Here is a 23,103-nt window from a genome sequence, read left to right as displayed (position 1 = left end):
TTGTTCTTCTATCTGTGGTTGTACCTATTAAAATGAAAAAGCTGAGGCTGGTCTGTGTACTTGCCAAACCTCGGGAAGAAGGTGTGATTCACAACTCCAAGAGCTGGAGAGGCTGCAGCGTTTACTGCCAGTTCCCTGCAGGGTCAAGTGCTGCTGTCAGCTAAGAGGCTCAACTTGAGCAACACCGCAATTGTCAACGGCCATGGGAGAAGCAAACAGCAATGCCAGCGGCTGCTCCATGTTTCAGAGCGTAGAAGCAGCAGGGAGGTTAATGCCCTTCTGTTTCCTAAGGGGATGTGTGAATCAATTATTCCTGGTTGCGATCAGTCTCTGTAGGAAGTGGCATGTTTACAATTCCTCTTCCGTCAGGCTGTTTATCCAGGTTCAGATGGAAAAGGGGTTTGTTCTTTCATGCTATTGCTTGGGCTCAGCATTTCAGAAGCCAGCTCTTTTCTGTGACTAAACCCATAGTCTGAATTTTGCTGTTTGATTTATATTTGCAGTGGTGTAGCCCCTAGCAAGTCAGATGGCATCCGCACTCCACACGGTATCTGACTTCAGGAGCTGGAATGCCCACTCTTGCTTGGGGCTCTGCATCTCTTGGCAGATCCTAATTTTTGGTTGGGTTTGGTATGTTTGGGTTTGGTTTTTTTTTACTTAATCTGGAGGGAGGTTACCCTCCCCCTTCCAAGGCTGCTCAGAGGCTCTGAAATTGTGAATTCAGGCAAAGCAAAAATGGTCTGAGGAAATAACCATGAGATTGCAAAATAAGCAGAGCCTGGTGAGCTCTGCTGGGGTGGCCGTGCCTTCTAGCACATGCAGTCCCTTGGTAAAGCTTGGAATGCTGCAGTCCTTGAGCAGAATCCTTCCATGGGCTGGAGTAACAGTGCAGGGTAAACACAGGGGGAAAGCTTTGAGTTTCGTTACAGTACTGTACGTGTTCATGATGAAGTCTTTCAGGCCATCCATCCTTGGGTTCCAGGGCCTGCAGCAGCCCTAGGGAAGGTCGGTGCCGGCTTACGCTTGCTGTTTTCTCTTCTAAATAAGAGTTGTAGTGCAGGGCACGGAACTCATCACCCCCAACCCCCGAGGGGTGCTGGGTGCGGCGCGACAGCAGCAGCCCATGGAGCGGAGGGGGCCGGGAGGGGAAGGGCCGGGCCGGGCCGGTCCCGCCCGTCTCCATGGTAACCGCGGTCCTTCCTCCCCTCCCCTTCCCGGGCGAGTCACCTTGCCCGGCCGCGCTGTCCCCCGCCACGTGACCTGCCGGCGCGAGACTCGCGGAGCGGAAGTGACGTAACTCACCCCGGTCGCATGATGTGGCAAAAAAAAAAAAAAAAAAAAGGCCGCGGGGGGCGGGGCGGCGCGTGCACAAGTAGTCCCTTCCGGTGGCGGATCCTTCCGCCGCTCCCATTGGTCCCGCGGCGTGCGAGTCACTCCGCGCGCCTTGATCCTTCCGCCTGGCCTGTGCAGTTAAGGCCGGTCCCGGCAGGTGAGGGGAGCCTTCTTCCTTCCGCGGCGGTATCCTTCCGCCGGCGGAGGCAGCTTCCGTATCGCCGCAGCTCTTCACTTCTCGCTCCGCCATTGCGGCCCCGCTTCCCCGCGCCGCCCGGACCCCACTGAGCTGCGACTCCGGTCCGGCCTCGGACTGGAGCCCCAGCCTGCTGCTGCTGCCGCCGCCGCCATGGCCCAGATCCTACCGATCCGCTTCCAGGAGCATCTCCAGGTGGGCGCGGAGGGGCCTTGGGTGCTGGGGCGGGCGGGCGGGCCGGCCGCTCCCTCGGATGGAGGAGTCGCCCGGGGACGGTGCCTGGGCGAGAGGTCCTGGGCCTGTCTGCGATTCCTTTCTGATGGCCGGTGGGGCGGTCCGGGCCTCTCCGGCTGCGGGGCGGCCGCCCTCCCGCGGGCCTCGCCGGTGTCTGGCTCGTGTAGCTCTTTACCGCCTCCGGCTGCCTACCGCGCCGTCCCGAAGGGCACCTTCCAGCTCGCCCGCTGCTGTCTCCGGGAGGGCCTGGGCCGGAGGGGAAAAGCTGGGGCGCCGCGGGGCTCTTGGACAACCGGGAGGCTGTGAGGGGCTGAGGTGCGGGTCCTGCTGCCGGGCGTTGGGCATCCTGCCCTTGCCCGGTCCCCGCCTGGTCTCCCACGGTCGGGTGGCGGAGTGCGTCCGTACCGGTGGTGTAGGCGAGGCTGGCGCCGTGCCCATGGTAGCACTTGCTGGGCGGTGCGGCGGTGGGAGGGGAGAGCGCGGCTGGTTCGTTTTCGCTTCCGAGGAGAGAGCCTCCTGCGGGGCACGGCGAGCGGGAGTCTCGCTTCGGCAGGGGGTGCGCAGGGCGGGGGGGATTAACGGGGTGACCAAGCTGGCTCCGGGTTTACTTGATTCAGTATTTTCTAATGAGGGTAGGAGTTCTTGTAAGGACCTAATAAATCATTTTATCGATGTTCTGGCTTGTAATGACATCTTCCGTGAAGAAAATACACGTATTGCAGTGAAACGTGGAAGCTACTGCGGGCTTCCCTACAGTACAGCTGTGGCAGTGCAGGCACCCGAGTGCCAGGTCTGCACCTTCTGTCTAGTGCCTGCTGGCCTCCAACAAAGGCTGCATTTGGGCATCATTAAACCATAACCACATTCTAATAGGCTACTTCCATGTGATGGCCTTTAGTTTAACACAGCTGTCTAAAAGTGCCAATAACAAATCTAAACTCACTCTACTGCAGGAATGCAAGATTATCTTCTCAAATGAGCACACACCTTTAATGTTTGTGGGTGAAGCTGGAGCACAGGGAGGGGTCTGGAAGCAGGATCCAGTTGTGCAATGTGACTTCCTATCTGACAAGCCTATAGGGCAAAGTATAAGAGCTGCGCTTCTTGTCTGCAGTTGCTGTAGCTGTGATGGTGTTAAGCTTGGCTTTAGTACTGAGGAGTGTTTTTTGAGCAGCTGTCTAATAAAAGTTACCTGGACCTACCTAGGCAGGGTCCTCTGGTGCTGGTGTCTGTATGCAGTTTGTGCTTAACTAATGAGGACTGTGGTGGGCACTAACACAATGATGGCTCTGCTTGTTTATAGTGACCTTTTTCTAACCCAGATGGAAAGAATTTAATTCATAGACACCTTATTAAAAGAACAATTGCAAAATACTTTGCTGTGTAAATTCCCACTGCCCATAGTGCTAGTTTTAGATTTTAAGAATGCTGCTGTGATTGGTTTTTATCTAGCTAGGTAACTGTTGAGCATTTGGTAATTTTATTTCAGTATCAGTTTAAAACCAGGCCAGAAATCACAGCTTAGATGTAGCCCTAGACTCTTCTTTTGGGAGCAGCCATGTGTTGGCCAGAGCTTCAGATCTGAGCAAGCATCCTCTCCTGGTAGTGGTATGGCCTAGAACTGGGTGTTGAGAAGGCTCAGTATACTTGGGTGAAACTCATCCCTCTGGGTAGCCCAGCTCTTAATAAAGTATTGTAGGAATGTATCTGTGATGCATTATTTAAGATACAAACCTTGCATGTGACCCACTACCAGGTCTCTAATGACATGAGTACTATTACATAATGAAACTTATCTGCTTCACTCCCCAAGTACTTGTAGGGCCAACACTTGTAGAATGTGACTGTTCTGACTAAAGGCTGATTTATCCATTTATTTGTATTTCTTCCCCTGTTCCTATTTAGTGTAGAGCACTGGCTTCACCAGTATCTTTTACAGCTGCATGTGTAAGCTGGTAAGGTTTGGTGGCTAGCGGTCTGGTCCTGCATGCATGTTGCCCAGAACTCTTCAGCTTGCTGTAGCTGCTGAACTTCCTCATTTTAGTTCATTGAAAAAAATTCAGAGGAACTTGACTAGTCAGAGACGCTGCTTTCATCCTGAAACTTCTGACTTACTGTTGGAGTAAATGTTGAGAGGAGCAACATGGATGTTACTGCATTCTTGCTACCTAGAGCTCCTTTATCCTATTCCAGGCTGTTCATAGGAGATCCTCATGGACTCAAAATTTCTTGAACTGTGCCTGACCTACATTGTCTAGGAAACCTGTCATACAGGTGTTGTGCAACACTTGCAAGCTTGTAGTTGGTGCTTAACAAAAGACAAGGTATCCAACTGGAGCCATACTCATAAAAAGGCAGGTGATGGGTATGAAGGAGAAAGTTCTTGTTAGGCAGTTACTGAAAGGTGCTTTTAATTGATTTGGAAGACTGGCAGTCAGCAGTACATGTGGTATGACACTAATTCTCCATGGATCCACTACTGCAGGTCAGAACGTAGTCATGTAATTATGTACAAAGCTTGTCCTGATCTCCAGCTTGAACACAGTTGCACTCCATGTTGCGCTGCTCAAGGTGCACTGGTGGTGTCTGTTTCTGTCAGTCTCTTGGCTGGGTGGTAGGGGAATGAAGAGGTGAAGGCTCCAGAAGCCCTGCACTGTGGTGCTCCTGAATGTCTTGTCTCCTGGATACACAGTACAGCATGCTTTGTGCCTGCAATTTGAGCTAAAAGTCTAGTTTGGGCAAGTAAGATGTGGTAAGTATTTAGCTTCTAGGGTTAAGTAAGCTTTCCGAATAGTTCCCAAGTGAAGTCTGAAAACAAAATGTGTAGTCAGGCTTCAGGTTTGGTTTGTTTGTCCCATTACATAGCTCTGAAATCTCAGTAGTTGCAGATGTGCAGGATGTTATCTGTGTATTGTCTATTGTAGATGCCTGCCTTGCACAAAAGAATATCAACAATACACTGTGCAGAAACCTTCTCCTTGGGAGTTTCCAAGGAGAAACTTGATTCCTTTGCTATCAAAACTACTGGACTCCTGTTATAAAGCTTTATAGTGCTACTTTTTTCTTTTCAATTAGCTGTGAGGAAACAGTCCAGGGGGTATGCAGTGGGAGATCAGAGTTCGGTATGTTAAGTGATTGCAAATCTGGTTTCTCATACCCAGGTTTTATGCATTCCATAAGTTGGTGACTGCATACTTGAGGGTGAAAGTAAACCACAGCCGCTTACTGTAGTAGGTGCACAGAGCTGTTCTAAGATGACAAGTTCCTGATGAGCGAGAAGGAGCCAGACTAGTTAGCAAGTGACAAACTGTAATTGCAAATTAGTTTACCCCACTACCCTGAAATATGTAAAAGTTGACCTTGGGCCAGGCACACCGCTCTAACTGGTGTGACTTCAGGCATCAATGAGTGCTCCTCTGAACCTCAGTGTGTTTAAAAGAAAATTGTAGACTTGTCTAGACGGTATGGAAACCTGTCAGCTGAGGCTGTGCACTTGATCCTGAGACAGAACTACTCTTTTACGTACGAATGGGGTTCTTGTACCTATTGGTCATTAATGGCACAAACTTGAATGGCAGCTGTGCTGATCTAGTGTGGTGGTACTTGGATGGCTCTTGGAACTATAGCTAGCTATGGCAAAGAGCTAACTGAATAAAACTGGATAGCATGGTATAATAAAACTTAGAATTTTGCTACTTCACTCTAGCAGTGACAAACAACAAAGTTCTTCCATGTATTTTGCTGGCAGTGAGACTGTTTAATATATCCTAAACCACTAAATCTCTGCTATAACAGTATTAGCTTGAAGCAGTTAAGTCTTTTGTTAGTAATTTCGGTCAGGAATCGGATGCCTGCTGTGCTGAATGCTGTTTTGGTGGGGTTCTTGCCTTCTTCGTCTTAGTGGATCTGAATTCCTAAAACCAGCGAGTTTGGAGTGTTCTTGCAGATGGAGAATCTGTAACAAAGAATGCCGTGAAGAATCAAGGTGCCTTGAGCTCTGTGTGTGTGTGTCAACTAATTGGATGGGAACAATTAGTTAAGTGATTTAGAAGCTATTCTTCTTGGTTTGGCCCTCACAGCAGGTGCTGAAGTCAAGAGGCCTGCTTGTCTAGGTGGGGGTGCTCATTAGCACTTTGTGCGGGGGTGGCTGAACCAAAAGCCAGTGGTTCTGCACTCGAGTGGCTTGTAGCTGCAATAGTCACAGCACGGCTTGCCTGGGGCTGCTGAGACCGGATGGCTACCTCAGCCCGTTGAGGGTGAGGCAGAAAATAGGAAGGATATAGAAGAGCTCTTGAACATTATAGAGGTCTCTTATCTGTTGAAAACATAACTTCCTAGCCTGTCACAAACACCAACTCTTACCTTGTACTGGTAAGCTTGAAGTACTTTGGAGCCATTGACTGGCTGTGGAGCTCATGTTACACTGATGTGTTTGCGGTAGCTCAAACAGATCAGTGCATATACAGATCTCGTGTGGCGTGCTTGCTTTGCTCATTTTCACAGATGGAACTAAACGAATGGCTGCAATGTAGCCAGGTGTCTGCCTTGTTCAGTCAAAACTGGACAAAGCATGGTCTTGCAATAGAGCTAATGTGACTCAGTGCGCATCAGGGAGCTCTGTGCTTCTCATGGGCGCTTTTCTGTTGACTGTCATTTTCCAGCTATGTGATTTCTAGCTGCATGTAGATAAGGAGTCTCTGGGTAGAGACTAAGCAGCTGCTTGTGGCGACAGGAATGGTGGTTATATCCTGTTGAGTGTGAGAATCGAGGTGAAATGTGTACTCAGCAGTTCTGTGCCCTTCCTTGTAGGCAAGGAGAAATTATTTGACAGCTAAGCAAACTGTGACAAGAAAGCAAATGTTCCAGGAAGGGGTCAACAAAGAGACTCTTGTCAGCAGTTTTACCATGCAGTTTGGTGTCAAACATGCATGTAATAGGACAACTTCTCTGAATAAATTACCAAGAACCTACTTGAATCATCTTCCAGAGAAAAAACAATTTTGCTAATCAGGTTTTCACTTACTATGTTATAATGATTCATGTCTCAATGCTGTTGAGATAAATGCCATCACAGAATGTGATGATTCAGTACAGCCTGCAATTGACTGAAATATCCAGTCTTGGGTTAGATGAGCCCTTCAGGGTGACATATCTGCTGAACTGAAGAGATGCTGCTGTCTCTGGCAACCTGTTTTGCGATTCCACTCTAATGGAGCAGCTAACTCATAGAACACTTTCTTCTCAACATGCTTTCAGGAGACTGGTATAACTGAGCTTTCTAACAGATGCTGGTGTAAGCTAACTTGCCCTGTAAACTGGTTGCCCAAGCACAGATAGCAAGTAGTGCTTTTGTATCTGCTTGAAAGGCAAGTAAGTGGTTTTCATAGTATAATGTAGGAGTTTTTTACAATTCCTTGTTTTTCTTCCCCAGTCTTTTGTACTTGCTTATGAGCTGGTGAAAGGTGGTGGACCTAAATGAATGCAATATTAAACATTTGGTATGTTTTCCGTTTGTGGTCAGAGGAGAAGGGGTAGAAAATCTGCCATAAAGCCCTGTACTCTCAGTTGTAGTGCAAACTCAGGAGTTTGCCTGTGGAGTAATACTGACATTTTCATAATAAGAGTATCACACTTCCTGATAGTAATCTTACTCTCTGTTTGCTTAGCTTTATAAACACTCCTGAACTTTAGCCTGTGTGGGGGAGAAAAGAACCTATACTTCTGGGAATGATGTATACTCACATGAGTTCTGAGCATCAGATCAGAGTGCAGTCAAGAAAAGTTACCATTAGCTTTACCAGGTGAACAAAGCAAGTACCACTCTTGGCTGGTGAGCTCTTGTGTAATCAAATGCAGGGGTTGTCATGGATCAAGTCAACTTCCTGCCTTGGTGCTTGAAGCAACTTGGTTCATATGCTTGGATCTCTTGAGGTTAAAAGATGAGATCTTAGCAGAAAGAGCTTGTGTACTTAAAGACCTTACTAATGGTCTTGCCTCCATAAGAAAGCTTCTCCAAGCTTTCTTCAGAGCTCCAGTGCCAATTGAGTAAATCTTTTCAAAGAAATATCTAGCCTCTGAAAATGCTGTCCTTTTTTAAGTCCCTCTTCCACTAGGGTTGGATACCTCAGATGGCAGTTTGATCATGATTAAAATAAATCTGCCTTACAGTATCCAAGCAACTTTGATTCGGAGGTTATGTCTAGGCCTTCCTGAGGAGGTCTGCCGTCTGCTAGGACTTACTGCTTTGATTTGTTCTGTCCACAATGCTTGTTTGCATAGTGTTGTGAGTTACTGCCAGGTGGAGGGAGTACTTGGCACTCTGAAACTACCCTCCTCTACCAGTTACAAGGAAACTGAATACTTGGTAAGTGATTTTGCACTTGTTATGCCTGCAGCCCTTGCAAAAATAAACACTACATCCTAATAAGTCTCTCCAGCTCTATCAGATGAAACTCTTGCATCCTCAGACCTTTTCTCCTGAAGGGTTTGACTGGGTTGCATATAGCCATGCCTGGCTGATCTACAAACTCTCTACTAGAGAACACTATCCTTTTAAATAGCTGTAGCGTTAATAGTCTTCTCTTGGAAGAGCTGATAAAACACTGTCTTTCACCTGAAAGTTTCTTGGCTTTATTGTCAGGTGGATGGATGTAAAAAGAGTTGTTTCTGAGTGAAGCCATTCACTGTGTTAAGTCACAGGAAGTGTAGATATTCTGGTGTGGAAGAATGGCTAGTCAGTTGTGGTAACTAGCTTGATGTCTGATTTCAAGAACTACATTTAAATCTGTTCTGCTTATAGTCTTACCTCAAAATCTTCTGAAAAGGAAAAGCTGTGTGACCTTAAGTCCTGTGAGTTAGTTGTGAAGTGAACCCTTAAACGTTAGAGACCCTGAATGTGGTTTTGCTGTTGTTGAAACCTGACTGAAGAGCTTCAAATGGTGAAGTCCTCACTTAAGAGCAAAGTAGCTTCAGTGAAATAGTGCCTTTCAGGAGAAAGAACTTAAATGCAGTGTTACCAAAGAACCATACACAACCCCTGTGAATTGTCTAGAAATTCTCTCCTTCAGCAAACCCAAGGAGTTAAAACTGACTTGCTTTAGAGTCTCGGCTTTAAACTGTCCCAAGATGTAGCTGTCTTGATTCACTATGTGGTATAGGTCATACTTTGGAGTGCTCTTTGTGAAGCTTGTTCTGTTCACTGGGTGTGACACGGCTTAGACGTTCCTTGCATGTGCTGCCTAAGAGCCATGGCAAAGGGGAAGTGTAGTAAAACACCCTCTTTATCGGAAGCTGCAAGTAGGCAGGAACAGAGCAGCTGAGGTGTGGTCACCTCAGAGCTGGCACAGAGCACAGCTGATAAGAGCCTAGTGTTTTGCTACAAACTAGTACTAAAATGGCTTTGAAGGTCTGGCCCTTCTTGGGAGACCTTGGGCTTGAAGTTGTTTCCCAGAGAGAAAAATATTTGAAGTATTAAAGTGATAATTCCTGCAGCAGTAGAAAACCGAGCTTGAGTTTTTAAGGTGTATCCTCTCAGAAGCGGGGTATCTGGATGTGCAGTGAACTGTTCTGCATTTGCACTGTTAAACATGGAATAAACTGTTTCACTGCTGACATCCTAACACACTAGCCTGTTAAAAACGTGATGAAGGGCTCCTACCTAAACTGTGTTTTATTACAAGCTGTACTAAAACATAATTAAAAGGGATGCATCTAAAGGTTTACAGAAGCAGACTGGCTTAGCAGAAAAGGAGGTGGTTTACTGGTATCTTCTGTGTGAAGCATGATTGTGCATGAGCCATTTCTAATTTCAATAATATCCGTGTCATGTTAGCTTTGCCTCCTGGGTGCTATACAGCCTTGCTGCTAGACAGGACTAGGCTAATTGCTACACAGGTAGCTATTTTAACTCCACAAGGATAAAGATAAAGCTCATTCCCCTCACATGTGATGTTAAGCTTGAAACAGTGAGAGCTGCCAGGCTCAGTGGAGTAAGTTAGGACTCTGGAAGCAAAGCTGGTGAGTGACTACTGAAGCTGCAACTCTAGGACAGCTACCAGGAGCAGGCAAGCTCAATGTGCCTCAAACCATATGAGGGGCCCAAAAGTTGAGTTCTCAAAACAGGAAGTTGTAAATGGACGTTGAAGACAAGGCATCAAGCATTTGAATGCCGAAGGGCTTCTTCAGGAAGCTTGCTGGGCTTAATTGAAGAAGCACAAGAATTTGTGTGCCTGCCATTTTGCATAGTATGATTTTATTGTCAGGAAAAGATGCATGAAGCCTTGTGTCTCTTGTGGCTTTCACAAAAGCTGTTCATGGCTGTATTGAAGCAGTAACATAATGCTAAGCCTTCTTTTCTTTCTCTTCCAGCTCCAAAATTTGGGCATCAACCCAGCAAACATTGGGTTCAGCACTCTGACAATGGAGTCTGACAAATTCATCTGCATAAGAGAGAAAGTAGGAGAACAGGCTCAAGTGGTGATCATTGACATGAATGACCCCAGCAACCCCATCCGAAGACCAATTTCAGCTGACAGTGCTATCATGAACCCTGCCAGTAAAGTCATTGCATTAAAAGGTATGGTATGGAAGTCTTGATAAAGAAATGTCTGAAATGGATGCAGAGCTTTCTGTAAGACTAGTTTATGACTGAGTTAAGTCTCAGGCAGTTTATGTGGGAGGATCCCTTACTGCTTCTCCATAGCTTATTGGGAGCTCAAATTTAAATCGTTTTAAGTTACTCTGAAGACAGCTGGGCAGTAAGCTTCAGTTGAAGTTTTCTGGTATTTGCTCATCATTAGGATGAGGGTTTGTTGCTTTGGTCGGAACGCTTACAGCTTCTGCGCGGGGAGAGCTGGAAGGGAAGTGTAGGCTCAGTTCTGGAATTATGCTAGAGGGAAGTGAGAGCTGATCTCCTCAGTGTATAAGGTCTGTCAACTAAGCCTCTCTTTACAGAGAGGAAAACTAAGACTGGGGAGGAGGGGAAATATTCCTGAAGGCCTTAGTCTGGCCTTGCTAGAAGAGGCTGGTGTACCGGTCTGCATATTTATTATATCAGTCAGTGATAAGAAGAGTTAAACTATGCAGGAAAGACTTGGGTGCTGGATAAAGCACAAGGTCAGCTAACTTGCTATCTCTGGTAGTACAGAGAACAAGCATTCTTCTGGAGTTTCTAGAAATCTCAGTCTCTCCCCAAGAAGCCTTAAATACTGTCAGTCTAGAAATGCATGTATTGCTAATAAAAAGATATATACGTATTCAGTGTTGTCTAAGTTTGACTTAACTGTGCTACTGTTTTGTCACAACTTTAATGCTTTCTTGTGTGTGCAGATGGTGAGTTATTTCAATTAACTGTACTAGTTCCTTTTGTGTCTTATGACAAGAAGATGCAGAATAAAATGGCTCAAATCTATGGTGCACATGGCTGAACAGTGGTGGTTAAGCAGCTGAAAGCCTAAAATTCAGAGGTTTTTCATGCCCTCCCAAACAAGGAAATCCTGAAGATTCAGAGTGTACTTAAGCTATAGGGATCTTGATTTTAAGCTTTTTATAATCAGGACTGACCCTTTTGACTTAAGTCTAAATTTTGCCTCTTCTACCTTGCAAATCATGTAGAATACATGTTCCCTGAATGTCATTTCCCTTCACTGTGGAGGTCCAGATGTACTAGATATAGAAACTGCTAGCCTGTAGCCTGAGTAACACTGTTAGACAGCCTTCTTCAAGCCCTGGAGAAACTTCTGGCTCTGCATCTTGGGTCAATAGCAGAATTAATAATGTCTTCTAACTAAACTAATCCTTGGTGAGTGAAGGCACTTGCCTGTATGGCACTGTGACTTTATCAAGCCAAGTACAGTTAGTAACTGCAGAAATTCTGGCCTGCACCTAGTTTCACATGGTCTTTTATATTCACCTTGGGCTACAGGAGCATGTGCTTAAATAGCTGTCTCCTAAAACTAGAAGTTGGTCAGAACCTTCCTTACCTTCTCAACAGGAAAAAATAATTTCTTATATGCCACTGTGTTGTAAAAACTGGTAGGAATTTCTGCAAGTGGCTGTTCAGGATGTATGTATGCACCATTCGGTGTAACTAGGAGAACTTTTCCTCTTACCTTCTAGAGCTTGTGTTGGTCCCTAGATTCCTTTCCTTGTACAGTTTGTTAGTCTGGTTTGCAGCCAGTAGCTATGTATCCCATTAGTGCAACCCAAGGGTTTTGGTTAATGAATCAGTTATGAAAGCCCTCTGCTGACTTGACTGTTCCATGTTGTGCTTTTCTTATACTTAAAACAGATGTGGACATAGTTTTTAATGGCACTGGCATAGCCCTCATAACTTTCAAGAGACTCAGCATTATTGTAGCTTGGTCTTGATGTACATGAAGTATTGTACAACTTGTTTGTGTAGCTAAAGCTCTTGTCTCCTACCAACTTGTATTCCACATCTGTTTTGGTTGCTCAGTAGTGACAAATTGATAAAATTAGCTCTAGGAGTGTGGTCTGGTTAAAAGTAATGGCTGGTCACTGAAGATACTGCCAGTATCTGACTGCTTTCTTGAAGGAATTCATGGGGGGTTCAGTGTCATAGTGCAGCTCATCTACTTTTAACCAGTGCTTGAGGGAACAGGTGGAAACTAACCTGGCTAACAATGTTGTGTTTTCTAGCTGGGAAAACGCTTCAAATATTTAACATTGAAATGAAGAGCAAAATGAAGGCTCATACAATGACAGACGATGTCACCTTCTGGAAGTGGATCTCTCTGAATACCGTTGCCCTTGTAACGGATAATGCAGTCTACCATTGGAGTATGGAGGGAGAGTCCCAGCCTGTGAAAATGTTTGATCGCCATTCTAGTCTTGCTGGCTGCCAGATCATCAACTACCGTACTGATGCTAAGCAGAAATGGCTACTGCTAACGGGCATATCTGCACAGGTACCGTGCTACCAGGGAGGCCTGCTGTGGAAGCCCACAGCTTGTCTTGTTTCCTCCTTCTGTAGCAGCAAGACTGATAGGGATTTTTTTCTTTCTTAAACATTGTTGGGAATGTAAGTGTTTGTCTTAATCATCAAATAATAAACATAAATGAGTCAAAATCTTACAGTAATGGTATAAGCATAGTACAATATTCAGTCTTAAGTGATGCCTGTGTAAGAGAAGCATGGCATGGTACTTCAGCTGGGTATGACAACATACTTACCAATGCTAACTTGAATGAAATTACTGTCTGTGTGTTACCCCTGACTCTTGTTCTGTCTTGTCTAGCAAAATCGTGTTGTGGGAGCAATGCAGCTATATTCTGTGGATAGAAAAGTGTCACAACCAATTGAGGGACATGCGGCTAGCTTTGCGCAGTTCAAGATGGAAGGAAATGCTGAAGAATCTACTCTCTTCTGTTTTGCAGTAAGAGGGCAGGCTGGGGGTAAGGTAAGACTGGCTCTAAATATGTTGTAATCTTTAATGACTAACCCTGGTTGTCTGCTCCCACAAAAACAAGTGGTTTAATGCATGAAGTTGCCTTTAGGAAAAAGGTGAAGGACTGTGTCAGTGTAATATGTATGAAAACTGGTGCATACAGAGCTTTACAGCGGGGAGTACCTGATGTAGCAGGAGCTGTTTTGAGCTCATGAAGTGGCATGTCATGGCCAGCCTAATTAGCTGTTTGAAACATGTGACTCTTGGCTTCACAGGCTAAGCTTAAGGGAAAAGCTGTTGTAATCTTTCTTTGGTGCTGATCCCCAGTATCAGGCTTAACTTATTTCCAAATTACTGGATGAAAAAAATTAAACACTAGTGACAAGTAACTAGTGCTCTAATACTAACACTGGAATTAAGTGAGCTACTCTGTGACAGCTAAAACGGGAAAACCAAAGCTAGATTCAGAGAAACATCCTCAGGACTGTCAGTGTGGAGTGTTAACCATGTTGAAAGAGTGTGTGTAAAGTGACCTAACTGAATCCTTAAACTTCTGAGTAGCTAGGAGTAACTGAAGATCATGTTTACCTGTTTCCCTCATCTATGGTACATGAATACAGTATGCCACACTTCTAGCCAGTAAAAATATTTAGGAAGACTGATTTAGTTTATCTTTTGCATAAGCTTGGGATTAAGACTCATCAGTGAAAGAATTGCTGTATCCTCATTGTTGAATCTATTGTTACATAAATTAAGTACAAGAACTAACAGACTAATCCTATCTATTGCACAGCTCCATATCATTGAAGTTGGCACACCACCTACTGGGAATCAGCCATTTCCAAAGAAAGCAGTGGATGTCTTCTTTCCTCCTGAAGCACAAAATGACTTTCCTGTTGCCATGCAGGTATGACAGCTGTAAACAAGAGACAAGAACAAGTCTAGTTCTCTTGGGAGATGTGACACTGTAACAGGGCACTGAAAAGCTGGGTGGCCAGTATATTGACCTGAGGCTTGGCACTAAGCAGGTGGAATGCTCCTGCTTCAGTGGTGTTAAGCAAAGGTGGCGACTGAGGCAGCATTCAAAGGCGATGTGTTCTTATTTATGGAAGAAGTATTAATGTATTTTTAATTGTATGTCAAGCTTATGAAATATTGTTCTACTGTGATAGTACTCTAATATTAAGTAAAAATATAACAGCACTTCTGGTTGTCCAGAAATGGCACAGCTGTGTGCTGATTCTTTGAAGTACTTAATTGGTTTTGTGCAATACTAAATTTGCTTATGCCTGTTTTGCAGATCAGTGACAAGCATGATGTGGTGTTTCTCATAACAAAATATGGCTATATCCACTTGTATGACCTGGAAACTGGCACCTGTATCTACATGAACAGAATCAGTGGAGAGACCATATTTGTTACAGCACAGCATGAAGCAACAGCTGGAATTATTGGCGTGAACAGAAAGGGACAAGTAAGGAAGCTTGGCTGGGAAACCACTTGTTTAGCTAATCCCACTGGCCCTTAATGATACACTGTAGGGTTTATATCAGTGTATAAAAGATTCCAGAAATTAACAAGCGAGATTAATAGTGTAAGGAATATAGTAGTAGTGGATAGTTGAACAGGAGTGCAGCTTATCTCACTTCTAATGTCTTCTACAACTCTGGTTCTGGTTGCATAATTTTGGGGGTTTTGTAATGGCAGTCAGTGAATCTAAACAAATCTAAACACTGTCTTGCTGTTGAGAATGGAGCTAGAATACACCCATCTTCTGGTGGCGAATTGTATCCTCTTGCAGAGCACATGCTAATAGAAGTCTTTAATATGTTAAGTTTGAACCCTGTGCTCAGAACATCTGAGGCCTGACAGTGTTCTGAGCCCCAAATTTGCTACCTCATCTGCATACACATCTAAACTAACACTGTACATCCACTAACATTGTACAGCTAGGCCTTTAGACTGAATTGACTGCAAAGGTTGGTGTTTGTTGAGTGTGGGTAGTACAGAGTAGAAGACTTGTCCCTAGTTTATCCTTAGACATTGAGTACAGGTTACAGAAAGACAGTACTTATATTCCTGTATTTCTGACTGCTGTAAATACCTCAGCTTAACTTAATCATCTGTCTTGATGCAGTATTTGGATCTAGAGGCTCTTTCTAACTAAAGGTCTGTTTCTTAAATAAAATTGCAAGACTGCAGTTATCAAGGGATGGAAAGTTTTCATGTATGTCCTACCTTTCCTCTTGGAGGTTAGCTTAGCCTTTGGTTTGTTCTTTGTGTTTGGATTAACTGGAAATTTTCCTGGATGATTTATTCAGGTGCTCTCAGTGTGTGTGGAAGAAGAGAATATTATTCCTTATATCACAAATGTGCTGCAGAATCCTGACCTAGCTTTACGAATGGCTGTCCGCAACAACCTGGCCGGTGCTGAGGAACTCTTTGCCAGAAAATTCAATGCACTGTTTGCACAAGGGAACTATTCGGAGGCAGCAAAAGTGGCAGCTAATGCCCCAAAGGTAATAGACTGATATTCAGAACAGTGCTGAACTTTACTGGCTTAAGCTTTCTGCATCAATAAAGCTTGCTGAATTTCCTAAGTGGCAAGACTAGAATCTCATTACTGCTCCTGTCCTAATGCAGTACTTAAAGTATCTGGGAAGAACCTGTATGTTATGTGCCGAGAGTACTGATTGTATGCTGGAAAGTTTTAAAGCTTGTATGATGTCTGTAGAGGGGGAAAGGAATAAATAATGAAGTAATGTCTATATAAGGCTTAATGTAAACATTTCCAGTGATTAAATAAAGTCTCTGAGAAGATAGCCTCTAGCTGGGGCTGCATCTAAGGATAAAAAGAACAGACTAAGAGATTAAACTCACATTAGAGGAACTTGCTTGCAAGGACATGGTGTCTCAGTTCTGTAGGAATGTCTCCCAAACTTAAATCTGCATTGCTGCTGAAACAAGTTCAATAGGTTGCTATTGCACATCTTATGTTAGATCATCTTGAAGTCAGTGTCTGAGCCAATGTTCAACTGTACTGCTTTTGACTTATTCTGGGCTGGCAAACAGTGTCACTGGGGCAAACATTTGTAACCTCAGCTCTTTGGAGGAACTCTTGCTAAGCCACAGTAGCTGAACAGAAAACTAAAATGCATCTCTTATTTCTGGCAGGGAATCCTGCGTACTCCAGACACCATACGCCGGTTCCAGAGTGTTCCAGCTCAGCCAGGACAGACTTCCCCTTTACTCCAATACTTTGGCATTCTGCTTGACCAAGGGCAGCTGAATAAGTATGAGTCGCTGGAGCTCTGCAGACCAGTGCTTCAGCAGGGCCGCAAACAGCTCTTGGAAAAATGGTTAAAGGAAGATAAGGTAAATTTGAGGTAGATCTCTTTAGAGCTCTGGAAGGAAAGGGGCATACAGGCTTATCAGCCTCCTCCCCTCCCCAGGAAAACTCACCCATTCAACTCCTTAATGTGCTGGTGAGATCAAGCAGTTGAGCAAAGTATGTTCACTCTACCTGTATCTATGACCCACATTACTGCAAGAGAATTGAATATTCCAAGAGCTTCAGTCATTCTGCTTAAAATTACAGCAGGGTAACAGTGTGGAAAGCTGCTTGAACTGCTGCTCTTTCCCAACAACTTTAGGCTTGTGTTTGGATACTGTCTTGCGTATGCTTTGAGCTGTGGTTACATTTCTGTAATTAGGTGAAGAAACATGCTGATATAATGTATCACCTGATTCTTTTTAGCTCTACAAATATAGTACTGACTCCTGTAGAACAGCGTAAAGAACGGAGTCTGCTAGATCACTACAGAAAGAGGCAGATAATGCTCTCAAGCTGACCCCTATGGTTTGGTTTTGGGGGTTTTGTTGAGAAGTTCAAAAGGAAGACAAATGAGGAAGATTGTATTAATGCGTCGCCTGGCATGGTCAGGGTGGACTGACTATATTTATATCGTTAAACAGCTGGAGTGCTCAGAGGAGCTGGGAGACCTTGTAAAATCTGTAGATCCTACACTAGCACTTAGCGTCTATCTGAGAGCCAACGTACCTAACAAAGTCATCCAGTGTTTTGCTGAAACGGGACAAGTCCAGAAGATTGTTTTGTATGCTAAGAAGGTGAGAGGAAATTAAATTGCCACATCTGTCCTGTGATTAAGAATAACCAGTGTATGTTCTGAAGTGAGTAAAAGGAATTGTGGGGGAATCTGAAAGTCTGTGTAGTGCCTACTTTGGCCTAATGTTTTGTTATGAATAATTACTGATAGACCTCATGCGTGTGTCCTTTCATACTTCCCTATGTACCAAATGAGGAAATCCTGTCTGGGTTGTGTAAGCTACTGACAGTAGCTTTTACTGAGCTCTCTATTTAACAAGGTGTGTACTCTTGTTGAGTTATTACTTTTCATTATCTCTTCAGGTTGGATATACTCCAGATTGGATTTTTTTGCTGAGGAATGTAATGAGAATCAGCCCTGATCAAGGACAGCAGTTTGCACAAATGCTTGTTCAAGACGAAGAGCCTCTTGCAGACATAACACAAGTAAGTAACTATTGCTGTGAAATGTTAAGTTCAAGGCCTTAAATTGGTAACGGTGTGGTTTCTCACCACAAGAGAAAGAGGAAAAAAAAATTATATAAATTTTTTTCCAAACTATGAGTTTAGATTTCCCTTATCAGGACAATGCTGTTTCTTGCTTGTTTTTAAGAATGCTAAATGGTAGCTTATTTCAGTGCCATAATGAAGACTTTGGCTTTGGGAGCTGCACTTGATGTTACTTTGTGTAAATATGCTTCCAGCTTCTAATAAAGCTTAATTTTTTTCCAGATTGTAGATGTCTTCATGGAATATAATTTAATTCAGCAATGTACAGCCTTCTTGCTGGATGCACTGAAGAATAATCGTCCCTCGGAAGGCCCCCTGCAAACACGTTTACTTGAGATGAACCTCATGCATGCACCTCAGGTATGTTTTCAGAATTACTAGATCAGGCTTGCTGGTGGCTAGACTGGATGCTGTGTTGTGGTCCATATTAAGTGTTAGAATTCAGGATCTAAATGAAAACTTTCTATTATTCCTTCTAGGTTGCAGATGCTATACTGGGAAACCAAATGTTTACTCACTATGACCGGGCTCACATAGCTCAGCTGTGTGAGAAAGCTGGCTTGCTACAGAGAGCACTTGAACACTTCACAGACTTATATGACATCAAGCGTGCAGTAGTTCACACTCATCTTCTCAATCCTGAGGTATGAGATCAAACGTTCTGAGTCTACGTTTGACTTCAGTGTAGAGTGTTCTACTCGGGCCTAAAATACCTTCTGTGTCTTTGCAGTGGTTAGTGAATTATTTTGGTTCCTTATCAGTAGAAGACTCCCTGGAGTGTCTGCGTGCTATGTTGTCTGCTAACATTCGTCAGAACCTGCAGATCTGTGTCCAGGTAGCTTCAAAATACCATGAACAGCTTTCAACACAGTCACTTATTGAGCTGTTTGAGTCTTTCAAGAGCTTTGAAGGTAAGTTTGTGCCCTTGCCTCTAGCAAAAGGAGCTAGTGCTCACCTCATCAGACATGTGTATGAAGGATTGTCTGTTGAAATCCAGAAAGCCAATATTGAACTTAAATACCTAGGCCTGAAAACTGTCTTGAAACCTGACTTAAACCTTAAAGTTCCCCCATTAACAGGGGCACCAATAATCAGTGTTGCATATTTTGGTTTTTATGAAATGTTACCAAATAGCTTGGAGCTGTAGACAGCCTAAAGAGTTAACTGAAGAAGCTGCTGGTCTTTGTCCTCTGTCCAAAATGGTCATCTTAAATTTGTGTAGCCTTTGGCTTTCAGGCTTTTGTATTTCTCAACAAGACTAGTTGTGTGTAATCTTGTCAGCATGGCAGTATGTTGGTGGTTAAATCTCTGCAGATGTGTGGCTGAGCGAATCTTTCGTGACTAAGTGACTTGGCTGTCACTTATCTAAAGTAGTCCAGTATTACATGGCATCAGCTTTCAGTGAACTCTAGCTGTGGGTCAAGGCAAGCAGCTTTTGCACTGTGTGTTTTAGTGAAAGGTGTGATGATAGCTGCTGGGCACAACTAATTTTGGTTTTCTAAACTTTTCCTTGCCTCCTGTGTGGTGGGTGTATGGAAGGCATGTGCTGGATGTTTTATCTAAGCTGACCTATGACAATTGGTGATACATCAGTATTGACGTTGCATGTAACACATTAGTCTGTGTAATACGTGGAGAGCAACAAGAAGCTCAACTCTGCTAGGGTAGTCTGGTGTTCCTAAAACAATTACAATGCTGGAATCTTTCTTTTTCAGTTCTTCTTAAACTTCTGCAGTAGTCAGATTCAAGTTTTCATGTATTTTAATTTGGAAGCCTTGCTTAAAAGCTAGCGGTGATCAAAATCAAATGCTTTAGCAGAATAACATGGTGACTCTTTCCCTCCGAGGTTTGTTTTATTTCCTGGGCTCTATTGTAAACTTCAGCCAGGATCCAGATGTGCATTTCAAATATATTCAAGCTGCATGCAAGACAGGACAAATTAAAGAAGTGGAAAGAATCTGCAGGGAAAGTAACTGCTATGATCCAGAACGTGTTAAAAACTTCCTCAAGGTAATGCTTGGGTAGCATTGGACTGTCTTGGCCTGTTTGGGGTTCTGATAAAACATGGTGTGTGTCATCAGTGGAATGAGGCAGCTGTGTGAAAATACAAATGAGTCTTAATCTTTGTGCTTAAGGATCCATCTGTCCTTTTAAACCAGAGGTATCTACCCTGTCGGCAGTACCTCTTAATGAAGCCTGAACCTGGAACAATACTTAAAAAATGGAGAAGCTGTCAGATCAGGTCCTTGCTGCTCTTAATAGGGTTAACCTGGCTTGAACTCCCAAACTGTAGTGACAGCACCAGCTCATCTAGAACTTGTTACAGATGTCTGCTATAAAGTAGGAAATGGGTTACTTGGAGGTTGAGAACAACCTTAATGCCAAATGAGTTCGTAACTTTATGTTTATTTACAGTGTAATCAGCTTCAGCTGAGCAGTTACAGTAACAACAAGTGAATTGTGTAAATTAATTCCATAAATGCTGTTAGAGTTCAGGGTTGATCTATCTCACTGTACGTACTTGCCGAAATTTCAGCCAAGTGAACCACACTTTAGCTCTGCTAGGATGTGCCAGTCAGTGTAAGTACATAACTGACTTGCTAGGATTTGGAGCATTGTTGAAACATTTCTGAAGAGTGAAAAGAAGATTGTGTGCTCAAGTTCAGACTCTGTAGCCTGTTGCTAGCGCTGAGCTTATTAACAAATACAACACTGCTAGGAATAACTGAGAAACAGTGTGGGAGGGAAAAACTTTTATCTGGGAGCATTTCCTGCCTTCGTGTTTGTTGGTTACATAGCATAGTCTTGGATTTTGCTGATCATATCTGAAGATGGCAAAACTCTTCAAATGAGAATTCCATAAAAATAACCTGGTGTCACTGAGGTGTAAGGTATGTCAATTGATTGAGCCACCTAAGATGTTATCAAGCTGTCAAACTCCTGATGAAAGCTATTGTTTTTTGTGCTGTTCCATGTCTGGAATGTGCAGGACATGTACCAGGTAAATCTCCCAGTACAGGCCTTCCTGTGTAAAGTCCTTAAGTGTAATTGACATGTAGGATTATATTCTGGGATGTGCATGTTCGAATAAGTGATCTGAAATAATGCATCCGGAATACTGTCTGCCACATAGACTAAGCTTCTGTACTGTAATCATTGTATAATCTTATGCTGAAAGTTGGAATGCTTTTAGATACCTAATCTGATTAGCAATTTAAGTACTACTGCTACTAGCTGGAGTCTTACCATTATCTATATCCATAGTTAGAAGGTATCACAAGATATATACAGAGTTGACTTTGAGTGCCATATAGCTATTACATTAGGAGCCACAACTTAATCTAGTTTCGGTTAAATTCTTTTGAAATCCCAGAGTGCTAATCCTGCACACCAAACATCAGTGGCAACTAAAAATGCTGTCTATAGCTTAGGCTTGTAATAGTTGTATGTGTTGTAAAACTTTGTGGACTCTGCCATGCAAAAGAGCAGGGTTAAACTTCAAAAAGCTTCTTGCTGTAGGCCCTGAAGTGGGTGTGAGTACTCCTACTTGCTACCTATTGCAAACAATTAGTTGAACAGTAAGTTGTCATTACTTGGTTGAGTGTTGAATTTTGGCTTTCCAAATTCAGCTGCTTTAAGAGTTTAAGTGACTGTATTTGTCTGTTTAAGCCAAAGAACAAAACCAAATTACTAAAGCTCTTCTCTTTATAGGAAGCTAAACTCACTGACCAGTTGCCACTCATCATTGTATGTGATCGCTTTGACTTTGTGCACGACCTGGTGCTGTATTTGTATAGAAATAATCTCCAAAAATATATTGAGATATATGTACAGAAGGTAAGTTACAGTTCGTTGGCTTTAATGAATAAAACTGATCAGTCTTTCTAGATTTATATGGATCTATAGGTATTACGCTTCTAAGAGTTCTGCAAACTCATACTTGAGACTGTCATTTAAGTAGCTGTTGGTGGCCTCTGGAAAGGTAGCCCTTATGTGAGTCAGGTCTCCTCTTATTCCTCAGCCAAGCAGAGCAGTAACCCCAGCTAATGTACCCGTTGATGAAGGAAACTTGGTAGAATAACTTTGGAGTTCTTAGGGTCACTCTAACTTCCAGCATTTTAGGAGTGGGAAAGTTCTTTATACTTCCTGCAGGGACAAATTGGCTTGCTCAGGAGTTCTGCTGTGGGGACTGAGCATTAGTGAGCCACTGAACTGTGCTGTGAACCCCTGTTCACTGAAGAATTGACTTTCAAGCTAGTCTGAAACCTCAGGAAGCTGGGAGTAAAGGCAGGAGGATAAGAATCTTAACAAACAGCCTTCATGTCTACTTCTAGGGATAAGTATTGACTGCCTATGCTGCATGACAATACACTGACTTTAAATAATCCCATTTAGGTGAATCCAAGTCGTCTGCCTGTTGTTATTGGGGGACTGCTTGATGTGGATTGCTCTGAAGATGTGATAAAGAACCTTATTCTTGTAGTGAGAGGTCAATTTTCAACTGATGAGCTTGTTGCAGAGGTTGAGAAGAGAAACAGGTATTAAACTTTCGCAAGTCTCTTAACGCTGCCAGACTGGTAACAGTAGTACTGCTCATCTGTCCATGCATGCCCTCATTACACAGGTACAGCTGATACTGACAGAACAAGAAACTTATGTTGGCTGGGCAAGTAGCAAGAGTCTGCTTTACTTCTTGCCTGATGTGCGGATCTCCCTTAAGCAGCTTCCAGCTGATAGTTCTTGTCATGTGATGTTCTTCACAGTGTCAGAAAGTTACACCATGTAATGATGAAACAGAATTCAGGTCAAAGGGGAGTACCGTAACTCTTACTTACTGACTGTCCTATACTGAAGCTGACTTCTGTAGTGAAGATACTGTGCAAGTGGATACTTGCTTATTCACTCAGTCTCTCTAATATGAAACCTACTTCCTTCCGTCTAGGCTGAAACTGCTTCTGCCCTGGCTGGAAGCAAGAATTCATGAGGGTTGTGAGGAGCCTGCGACTCACAATGCATTGGCCAAAATATACATTGATAGCAACAACAACCCGGAAAGATTCCTGCGTGAGAATCCTTATTACGATAGTCGTGTTGTTGGCAAGTACTGTGAAAAGAGGGACCCTCACCTGGCCTGTGTGGCTTATGAGCGTGGACAATGCGATTTGGAACTTATCAATGTATGTATGCCAAGGCAGCTGTATTGTGCGTTAAGTTCTAACCTGAGTATTGTGGCATGTGGATTGCTCAGACTGTCAGAAGCATTTATTTCCTAAAAAGTTTTAAGCTAGGAACTAGTAATGTCTCATAGAATAGGTAGC

The 23,103-nt window shown here is 43.6% G+C and overlaps 1 protein-coding gene across 2 annotated transcripts in view; it reads left to right on the top strand.

Moving 5' to 3' along the window:
- Positions 1-1,434: 1,434 nt before the first annotated feature.
- Positions 1,435-23,103, top strand: part of CLTC (clathrin heavy chain) — a 33,622-nt gene continuing 11,953 nt past the window's right edge. Inside the window, exons 1-17 of one of the 2 annotated variants that reach the window (XM_061470561.1) lie at positions 1,435-1,723; positions 10,130-10,337; positions 12,422-12,690; positions 13,021-13,182; positions 13,964-14,077; positions 14,471-14,644; positions 15,492-15,689; positions 16,345-16,545; positions 17,146-17,298; positions 17,600-17,722; positions 18,008-18,145; positions 18,265-18,429; positions 18,516-18,696; positions 19,632-19,795; positions 21,497-21,622; positions 22,181-22,323; positions 22,728-22,962. In XM_061470561.1, the coding sequence (XP_061326545.1) occupies positions 1,682-1,723; positions 10,130-10,337; positions 12,422-12,690; positions 13,021-13,182; positions 13,964-14,077; positions 14,471-14,644; positions 15,492-15,689; positions 16,345-16,545; positions 17,146-17,298; positions 17,600-17,722; positions 18,008-18,145; positions 18,265-18,429; positions 18,516-18,696; positions 19,632-19,795; positions 21,497-21,622; positions 22,181-22,323; positions 22,728-22,962 (2,796 nt within the window). In that variant the 5' untranslated portion in view covers positions 1,435-1,681. The remainder of the gene's footprint in view (positions 1,724-10,129; positions 10,338-12,421; positions 12,691-13,020; positions 13,183-13,963; positions 14,078-14,470; positions 14,645-15,491; positions 15,690-16,344; positions 16,546-17,145; positions 17,299-17,599; positions 17,723-18,007; positions 18,146-18,264; positions 18,430-18,515; positions 18,697-19,631; positions 19,796-21,496; positions 21,623-22,180; positions 22,324-22,727; positions 22,963-23,103) is intronic. The other variant, XM_061470562.1, reaches the window with a different exon arrangement.

This window comes from Pezoporus flaviventris, unplaced genomic scaffold (genome assembly GCF_033815535.1).
Source record: "Pezoporus flaviventris isolate CSIRO_AGI_PZ_B2104156 unplaced genomic scaffold, CSIRO_AGI_Pfla_v1 ptg000063l, whole genome shotgun sequence".
Taxonomy (NCBI): Eukaryota; Metazoa; Chordata; class Aves; order Psittaciformes; family Psittacidae; genus Pezoporus; species Pezoporus flaviventris.
This window is presented reverse-complemented; position numbering and strand designations above follow the sequence as displayed.